The sequence below is a fragment of the Carex rostrata genome, chromosome 2 (genome assembly GCF_964058835.1).
Source record: "Carex rostrata chromosome 2, lpCarRost1.2, whole genome shotgun sequence".
Classification (NCBI taxonomy): Eukaryota; Viridiplantae; Streptophyta; class Magnoliopsida; order Poales; family Cyperaceae; genus Carex; species Carex rostrata.
The window spans coordinates 9787965-9798638 of NC_135919.1; the positions used below are offsets into that span (position 1 = coordinate 9787965).

The 10674-nt window shown below is 31.7% G+C and overlaps 1 protein-coding gene and 1 long non-coding RNA gene across 3 annotated transcripts; both read left to right on the forward strand.

The window, feature by feature from the left end:
- Positions 1-1875: 1875 nt before the first annotated feature.
- LOC144549610 (60S ribosomal protein L36) lies at positions 1876-2838 on the forward strand. The gene is made up of 3 exons (XM_078298389.1): positions 1876-1976; positions 2062-2217; positions 2332-2838. The coding sequence occupies exons 1-3, from the start codon at positions 1965-1967 to the stop codon at positions 2596-2598; spliced, it is 435 nt and encodes a 144-aa protein (XP_078154515.1). The 5' UTR covers positions 1876-1964; the 3' UTR covers positions 2599-2838.
- Positions 2839-7372: 4534 nt separating this feature from the next.
- Positions 7373-9749, forward strand: LOC144549621 (uncharacterized). Of its 2 annotated transcripts, XR_013509737.1 has the most exons (5): positions 7373-7671; positions 7925-8075; positions 8284-8349; positions 8471-9338; positions 9572-9749. It is a non-coding gene; the product is annotated as an uncharacterized LOC144549621 (long non-coding RNA). The 2 variants fall into 2 exon arrangements; XR_013509736.1 differs by having other exon boundaries at positions 7373-8075.
- Positions 9750-10674: the final 925 nt, after the last annotated feature.

The following is a 10674-nucleotide window of genomic DNA, read 5'->3' on the forward strand; positions in this document are numbered from 1 at the left end:
AGAAACGGAGGTTCGAGAGAGGAGAAAGAGAAAGGGAAAGGTTCACGCCTTTGGCTGAAAAGTGGGACTCTGTCAGTGAAACGTTTCGTTAATCTGGATTCTGAGGACCACATGTCTGTGAAACGGCAAAGTGACTGTTCACTCACCCCATCCAAAATTAATATATAAGATAGATGAGATGAGATTGTCACAAAAAGGAATCACAGATAGAGATATTATATCAAAAGATAAAATAAATTATACAAGTAAAAGATTGTCATTTATTTAAGTCAAGTAAAAGAATGAAAATTTTGTCTATATAGTATTATTTTTTATTTGACCGCCTAGAAATGAGTTCAAAAAAAGTATTTTAATTGAAAAAAATACTATCAAATACTATACAACATAAGGTTAAAATTATTAGTTTTGTGCTCCAATCATACTCTATATCTCTATCTTTGTTTTCAAAGTTCAAACAGTCGATCCGAATCGTTCAACATAATATCCATATTAAAATATGCTCAGAGACCAAATTTTATATTTTTTGAAATATTTTTACTATTTTTTTTAGATAGGTACAAAATCACTGTTTGTGAATGATCCAGAAGCAGTGATTTTGTATCTAAAATAAATAGTATGCATTTTTTAAAAATATATAAAATTTGGTCTCTAAACACATTTTAATATAGAAATTATGTTAAGCGGTTCAAATCGACTATTAGAATTTACAGAACGAAGATAGAAATGTGAAATATGGTAGAGGTACAAAATCAATAATGCATTTTAACCCAACTCCATTAAAAGTATAAACATTACAATAGATGATGACGTAACAAAGTAATTATTTAATTTTGTACATTGAATTAGATATATTCTATACATTGTTGAATATTTATTAGTACAAAGTTAAATAATTTTAATTATAAAATTAAATTTGACAATAGGTAATTGTTGAAACTGCTTGTTGTATGTACTTATGTTTCGCTCCTTCAGAAGTGGTAATCTTTAAGACCACTGTTCTCCAAAAAAATAAAACATAAACACATATAAGCTAGATCAAAACATTTTAAGATAAAAAGATAAATATTTTTAGTAACTTTTTTTAAACTATTGTGCAATAAATTTGGTTTGGCTCCTTCAAAGGAGGTGTACCGCTCTAAAGAAGGCAGAAGTCAAAGTAGTACTTGTGATGTTATGAATACGCTTTGTTTTACTATATATGTTGGTCGAATTTCAACAACAAATTTTACATTTTTTTTTAACTTTTTACTATTTATTAAATCACTTTGAAAATTAGTAATCTAACGATGACTTCTAGTTTTACTGTTTTGTTAAGTCACCGTTGGACCAACAATTTTTAAGGTGACTTAATAAATAGTAAAAAAAATCAGAAAAAAAAGTAAAATTTGGTTTTCAAACACATTTTAATATAGAGATCAAATCTAACGATTCGGATAGACCTTTTATAATTTTGAAAATTAAAAAATAATTTAGTTGCACAGGATTTCAAAAACAATTAATTTAATATTAGCCAACCTCTGTATATATAAATTAAGAGTGATGGTAGCTTCTAAATTCTAATCTTCTATAAATGTTTTTCTGAAAACCAAATTTATTTCATTAATTTTTAAAAATAGTATCTTGGTTCAACCATATTTCACGTGTAAGTATATATTTCCGCAAACGAACAAGTGACACGAGAAAAACCTATACTAGGTCATAATTTGAGAGAACCACATTGGATCTAGATTTAAAAAAAAAAAAAAATGAACCCAAAGGCAAACACGGGTTTCAAGGTAACTGTCGTGGTTTCTTTTCCTTTTCTCTGTTGTAGTTGTTTGGTCACTCTCTCCCATGATTTCCTTTCCTCTTTTTACACTAAAGCCGGTCAATTCATTACCCTCTTTTCTTGACTCAAACCATCTTACCTATTTACATGGTTCCAATTCATTCTTTTCTTTACCTTTTTCTCTCTCAACAATCCAATGGCCTTCCAGGTAATTCACATCTTGTCTAATATTTCTTGAGATTATTTGATTTTTTTTTTTTTTTAGTTCAGTGTATGTGATAATTTTATTACAGGAGAACAACGGTGGGTGGCCACTGGGACTAAGAGCACTAGATTTTAGAGCAGGATTGATTAGAAATGGAGATTTTTCTGGTTCTATTTCTTTCAGTACTCTCTTCACTGCCTCTGACAACCTCTCTTCGGTTTCTTCATCAGATTATGGTACAGAGGTAACATTTTGTCAATATATAATATACACAATTTTATGTGTTAAAACATGAAGAAAAGAAAGTACAGAAAACATGATCTACCATATATCAAGAAAGGGTTTTTATGCACTGCAGCTGTTTCCATCGGTTGCAACCGATCGAAGCAGGACGCTCGGAAGCTTCATCGGCATTGCGAGTATGCTGGAATTTTCAAACAAACCAATCAATTTGAGAAACACAACAACTAAAAGAAGCCTCAAGATCAAGGATCTATTCTCTCTTTGCCTCCGAAATGATCTCGATGTAGATGCTGTCGCAAAAGCACCTTCGCTTGGCCGATTTCTTGAGATGGAGAGGAGAGCAAGGAATACTCAGAGGAGAACAATAGCAGATTATCTTTGATGTTTCAAAAGAATAATAGCAGATTAATTTGGAGGCAACATTTTATTTATAGTTTTTTCTTGGCCAGCAGACATTAAATTTTGAATTGTCTGTTGCTGAAACTATTCTCAAACCTTGTTTTATCCGATCTGTTGTTTTCCCCTTTTCTTTTTAATACCTATTTTGGTCTGTTTCATTTTTTTTTTTTCTGATACTTATTTCTGTACTATTTTCTCTTTTTATGCAAAATCAATTTTTATTCTTTGGAGATAAATCAGCCCAACGTGGGATATGGATTATATTGATGCATTCAGAGGCGGACCCAGCATGTACCGTCAGGGGCAGCTATTTTTTTATAGGATTTTGAGTTTTAGCGGTGATCTATCAGTACTGATCGATTTTTTCTCGAAATATTTTTTATTCCCCTCTGGATGTTTAATTTATTATTCAAGTTAAATTTATTGTTAAAATCAAAATAATTTTCTTGAATTATGATTGGTAATTATAATTATAAGTTAAAGCATCAGAAATTATAAGTAAGAGCATTGAAAAATATAAGTAAAAACATTATTTATTTATCGAGTGTCCAATTAATTAATGAGTTTAAATTCAATTAGTTATTTATATCCGATTCGATAGTTTTTTAATTAATGTATTTAAATCCGATTCGATATTTTTTTTGCCTCTTCTCTGACGAAAATTCTGAATCCGCCCCTCAATTCGGATCATTACAGTACCGCAAGTAGAATTACAAAATTTAGATCATTTTTTAATTGTTGCACGAAACTAAAAAAATGGCCCCTCTATGTGTAAATATTCACGAAACTAAAAAAATGAAATGTGTGAGGGCCCGATGCCCGATGTCCAATCAGAACCGTTCAATCTAAATAACATTTGGGAGAACTTATTATATTATATAGGGAGAATTTCATGTATACCCTTCGAAAACTTAGAAATTACGTATTTCCCCCTCTAAATTTGATAATATCATATTTACCCTTCTAAATTTTATAAACTCACAAATTTACCCAACTTATTGACTTTTCTATTACAACTCATTTTAAATTTATCAATTACCTATTTTACCCTTATTAAAAATCCTCCCACCCCCTCCCATTCCCACCGTCCCCCCCTCTCTCTAATTGACGAATTCTAATTGGCAAAAAGCTTACTATCCTTATCAAAGCTGTTTCTTGATTTTATTTACTTTTTCGTTCTCTCTTCTTATTTTGGGTCTTGGCCTAAACTAATTAGCTACGAGCATGTAATACTTTGACCATGAAAATGTTCTTATATAAATTGATTTATTGACTATCTTTTACTCATTTTCAATAATCAGTTGGGGCTTTGAATTGATTTGTGACTTTCTTATCGCTTCAAATTACATCTTAGTTGTACTAATCAGTATTTATGGTTAGAACAATTGATTTAGCTCAAAAAAAAAATTAATTGAATAAGCAGCAAATGTTAGATTGAAGAAAAGAAATGCCAAAATTTAAAAGAAAAACAAGAACATCAAAAATAGCTCAAATTAAGTGAATGGTTTTTTTATGAGAAGCCCTTAGGCATGCATTGAAAATTAAAAATCAAATACACTATTAAATCCAAATGTTCACTTCTAATTAAATCAAAAAATTGAAATTAAAAAAACAACACCTAGTTAATTAAAACAATTGAAATTAAATGGGAAATCTAAGATTAACCTACTACAATTCTAAAATATGTGAGAAAGGTACATTCTGAATTATGTGGAAGTGCTCCGGACTTAGAGCATATTGTCCCTCATAAAAAAACGAAAAGAAAAGAAAAGAACCGAACTGCATTATATACCCAAACGACCATGAACCGGTGCTAGTAAAAAGTGTCTTACGTAACAGCAAAACTATACTTACTAAAAAGAGAATGAAAGAAAGGTGATCAAAGACTAAAAGAAGAAAAACACTAGATCAAAACACATCTTAAACAGATAAAAAAAAACAGAGTGGGAAACGGGGAGATGGAGAGGGAATGGGGGAGGGAGGATGTTTTAATAAGGGTAAACTGGGTAATTTATAAATTTGAAATGAGTTGTAATAGAAAAGACAAAAAGTTGGGTAAATATGTGAGTTTTTGATATTTAGAAGGGTAAATATGATATTATGAATTTTAGAGGGGGAAATATGTAATTTCGAAGTTTTTGAGGGGTATACATGAAATTCCCCCTATTATATATTATTAAAGGGCAATGGGGTGTTACTGTAGCTAGGAACAGTAGCATCCACTCCCTGTCGGAGTGCGTATCCTCTGAGATATCTCAACTTTTGCGTGACCTACGTGTCCGGTGCCTATTCGGGGGTGATGTAGGGGTCCATATTTTGTGTGCTTTGAGATTCGTGTAGAACGTCCTTAAATGGTTGGGATTTTCCATAAAATCACGCAAAGTTTGAGATATCTCAGAGGATATGAATTACTCTCTGCCGTATGATGCTCAATATATGTCTGAGATTATTTTTGATGATGTCATCCTGCGTAATCACCTCAAAATTTCTCTTCCCACCGTATTTGAAGGTCTATAGAGCAGTTCAATTTCCTCCATCGCTCTCTCTGTCAGCTCCAAGACACGTGTCCCTCAATTCGAAGCCGCGTCTCACATGTACACTTCTTATTTCCCTCCCCCGCCGCCAACATCAGCCTCACTTTCTACTTCCTCCTCTTGCTGCTCATCTTTTCGCCCTTTCCTCTTCTTCTGTCACTACTCTCTTTGCTCCGCCTCTCTGCAAGCGAGCGATCAAACGCCAATTAGAGGTACTTTTTTCTTCCGAATAATTCCTTTAATCCTGCTTTGCTTTCTTCTTTCGTCATTATTATATGACGTCCTTCAGCTGGAATTAGCCAATGTACAGGTACATTTATCTCTATTTTTGTTTCTAACACTTATGTCCCGTTGATTTACCAAAAATTAGTACTAATTGAGCAGCGGTTATCCGATGAATTCCATCAAATAAGATTTCAAATGCATAAATCCTCAATGTAACAAATTACTGTGAGTCATTATATTGGGTCCTGGCCTAAGCCAAATATACCTCCATATCATTCCTTTTGTATTTATTTGAAAGCATCTCTCAATTAAAAAAAAAAAAAAGCACTATCTGCTTGCAGTCTTACACAACAGAATTTGCTTTAAAGGTAATCAATTTGATTTGAAGGATTGATACATGAAACGTTCTGACTGTTTCCAGTAGATATTATATCAGGGTTGACAATATATTACAATTCCTGCGAGTATTTGTTCATGCAGATTAAAACAAACAATTAGTTTGAGAGCATCAACAAAATATGACATGCCAGGACACAGGAGATTCACTAAATTTATTCTGAGATGCTAACTTCCTCCGTATATTGTATTTCATTTAATTCAACTGGTTCTACTTTCAGAAAACTTTCCAAAGGTGACTGAAATATAGGTTGAGCAACGCATCTTCTTACAACAAGAGGATCCTGACAGGCCTACTTAGCTCTACATAAACTCCAGTGGAATAGTCATGGTTTGTCGGGGACCTGTCAGTACTATTTGATGTCCTGTACCATCAACATCAGCAAGTGAAATTATGACATAAATGTTTGGGGCAAAATTCATGAAGAAATATCCAACAATTGCTGATACTCAAGACATACTGGTAAATACAGGCCCTATATTATAGTCACTTGAAAGCTTAAAATATCTAACCGTTACTGATACTGACTAAGTTTCATTTTCATTTTCGATACTCATTTGTATTATAAATATTCAAAATATCTGAATCCTGTAGAAATAAGGGAATGGGAATGCATATACATATTTATTGTCGTAGCAGATGCCAAATAAGATTATAATCATATTTAGATCCATAAAATAATTGAATTAGTGCTGAAAAACAAAATATAACAACAAAAATAAAATGACCAATGCAAATTTGAGTTTTACTTGGTGCCATATAAACTTTTAAAAGGACTAAATCGAATTAGGCTTCTCTGTGTAAACATTTAAATTTTAGAACTCATATCCTACCATACACAAATGAAAGACTGAGGCTATGGTACTATGCATAACACATATTGACCCATGCTACACACTCAATTTTTGGTTTCAAAGTCCTAACTATCGATCCGAAACTATTCTAACACGGTCTCCATATGTACTTGTAAACTAAATTTTACATTTTTTAGAATTTTTTTACTGTTTTTTAGATGGGTAGAAAATCACTATTTTTGGATGGTCAGCCTATATCACAACTTCTCTTTGGGTGAAGGAAGTCATTGCTGTTTATATAGAGTTTTTCAGAAATTACCTAAAAGGAAAAGCATAAAATTAACATACATGTAGAAATGGCACTAGAATGGTTTCTTCCCATCATGAGGTACCAATTGTTGTTTCAGAATGGAAGGCTTTTTGGTACCTAAATCTGATACGTAATTGGGTACTGCAAATTATATTTCCAACCGAGACTTTGAGAAAGTTAACACCTTTATTTTACACATGAGAAATAAGTGGCAATACCCAAATCTGGTACAACATGATAGCAGAGTTTGGTTCTAACAATAGCTATGTTAGAACTCAATCTTGATAATTTATGAATATAACCATCACTGATATAATTTTCTTTCAACTAACACGACATGTTGCTGTTTTAATTGAGAAGCTTTAGTTTTGTTGCTTCTTTTTTTAAAAGATCTATTGCATCACCCTACAGTTATAATTTTTTGGTAGTTTTGACTGATAATTGTGTTCTACACTTCTACTCATGCTGGCATTGAATGGACTGATGTTGTTTCTACACTTCTACTCCCACTAAAATCAAGTAATCAACCTTTTCTTTGATCTAATCTCATGGGCATTGCCGAGACCCATCATAGGTGAAATACTTTGTTCTAAGTTTCTTTATTGTGGTGCTTTACTTTAAGTTGAGTTCGATCGAGGCTCTAATAATGTTACGTAGTATACAATGGGTTGATACATGTATATAATTCAGGGTTTTCAAGGCACAATTTATAGAGAGGTTATCAAAATCATGCGATGACATTTTTAATAAGTTTGTACAAGGTGGGTTGCACAGCTCTATGAGACTTTGCAAATAGGTATGTATTTTCATTTGATGAAAATAGCCTTCCAAATTTCAAATGAGAATATCGGTTGGTGTGGGGCTGTGTGTGTAAATTGTAATGACATGTGGTAGAAATAGTTCTAACAACGCACATCTTTTCAGCCTTTTGTCATCAATCTATGAAAATTTAACGAAGACTAAATTACCAAATGAGCTTGCTTATAGTTAATTGTTATGCTTATAATTTTCTATTTTGTGACCTTTGTTGAATATTATTGAAATTGCAGTTATTGTACATGAGCAATGATTGCAGTAACAGCACATGACTCGCGCAACTTTGATTTTGCCTCTAAATATGAATTACCAATAATCGATGTTGTCAGACTGACAGGTTGTACTTCTGATCTAAGAGGAGCTTATGCTGACGAGGGTATAATGGTACAGAACATTCCAATTATACTCTATATAAAAGTTTGCACTCAAGTTATTAACTATACCCCTGACAGTAACAAGTATCCTTTATATGGACATATTTTATTAGTTTGTCTTCTTCGAATTTTTATTAATTTTGGACCCAATACTGATATTGTATTACTGTTCTTATTTTATTTTTTTTGATTGTAGTATTACTGTTCTTATTGTATAGGTAGCTAGCAAATCCCCGGCAGTTGATACTATTGTTCTTACCGAGAAAAAATGGTCATGACTCTCGGTACACTTTTTGTACTAATCTTTTCTAAATACTTCGTCTGACTGTATTTTCTACTTCCTCTATTTAGGTTTTATTTCTCTATTTTTAAGAATTCTGACTGAATTGGATTTCATTGACGCAGTTGTATGAGCTTATATTTGAGCCCAGCTCACGACTTTTCAGCCTCTGCGAAGATTTCAATAAGAGTTTGAGCTTATTTGTTGATGAGAAGACTTCATTACCAGAGGGAAGATTATATTGGAGGCATGTGTACAATGCAACTGTGGGAAGATTCAGGAGATCGCCTAGATTTAGACTTTCTGATTGATTTCAGTTTGTACATACTTATTTTCAACTTTTTTTTGTAATTTTCAGATGAGATTATTAGCATGTCCAAGAAGAAAAAATTCTGCCAAAGGGGAGGAGTGCCACACAGCTCCAATAAGCTTACATTTCGATAGTGTTATTTATCTTATGATTCCATCATCTAATTGGTAAGGAAATATATTAATCTTATGATTCCATATTAAAAACAGTCTTCCAAATTGGTGGGCCACCTCCGAAGGGCTTCAAAGCAAGACAATTTACAAACTCCAGTTGGTCAGGTCCAGTAGCGATACTGTTCATTTATATTTTTTCCTCTGATTTGCATTTATATGCCTTAATAAGTTTCTTCTGCCTCTAGCAAGAATTATAAGCAAACATTTTCAAGCTTGTCTGTCTGTTCATTATTGTGTATAATTTGGTTTGGAATTCAACTGACATTTTTGCTGTGTTCTTCCAGTCCTGAAATTTACTCAAAAGTTGTCAACTACTATTTTCTTACTGTATTTATTTCAACCACAAATTAAGTATTACACCTGAAATTAAATCTTCCAACTTCATAAAAACAAAAATAATTTCACACAAATCTTTCCTCAAATGTTCACTTACCCTGGTCTTTCGGAAAAAAATAAACATAAAACATGCATTGTATATCTCATCTACATGAAGACCAGATGGAATTATAAGTACAAGAACAAATATCCAAGTGATTGTTCTCATCTTCGATTTTCCTTATTTACTTACTATTATTTTAATTTTTATATGATACAATACTCTAAAAAAATAGTGAATGAGCCATCTTACTTAAAATTTAATCTCTTTCAATAAATAAAATGTCCTCAAGAGTTAGAGACTCAGTTAATCGAAAGCCAAACTGACTGCCGAAATCGATTGAAACAATCTATCCACTCTGGTATAGCTGTTCATACTGGTACCAAACAAGTAGATAATGAGAATAGCATTGACATTAAAACATCGTATCTTCTCAGTATCTCCATACTGACTGGGGGAAAAAGATAGTTGTACCTCAATATCTTCTTAGATGCAAACTTTCATATTTTGAAGGGCTGATATGAAAATTTATTTGCAACTCCAATTAATGCGTGGTGCGTTAACTAGTAATTTTTTCCTTAGTACAAGTGATATTTATATTATATAATTACATTAATAATTGTTGTCCATATTCCAATTGATAATAATTAATATCACATTACAGTTTCTTCTTATATTTTCGTACACCCCTTCTATTTGGTTTTTACTTAAAATATCAAAGTATCTTAAACAATCTGAATTGTACAATTATGAATCTATTTATTGTTTACTACTTCCCATTGCGCATATATCCCCACAGTTTACTCATTGTTTCTTAATTTAATTGTTGTCACCAAAAAGAATATACAATAAGATTTATATGCATATATAATAGTCACTTTGTCCATGTTAACTTAATCAATGTATTTTCCGAAAAAAATATATGTCAAACAAAGAAACAAAAAATTTACCACCTATATACCAACAAACAATAACAAATTAAATAAATTGATAAGCAGTTCGATCTGTTGAAAGGTCTATGTCATCACCGACATAGCCTTTAGATTAAATTATTGAGGTTACTTCTCTTGCTAAATAAATTCTTTTAATTAAGGATATCTTTCCTCTTTTTATTAATGGTACAAAATAAATTATTGAAATCTTGCAACTGCATTTTATGTCCAGTAACTAGTAAGAGATAAGCGTGCGCATATAGTTGAACCACAAAAGGGCATTCTAAACAGGAAATTAATCTGTTGTTATTTCAAAAGAATAACAGGAATTTGTTATTCTGATGCCAACCGTTTAAATTTTTTTATACGTAAATTTAAAAAAAAAAAAAAATTCATACACGATCTAAATAAAAATCAACGTTGGGATCTAAATAACAGGTTCATACCGCACATTTATTTATTTCCTTCTAAACAACATGTGATTTAAGATATCTTTAACAGGGAATTTAAATTTAGATTTGTATATAAACTCTTTTTA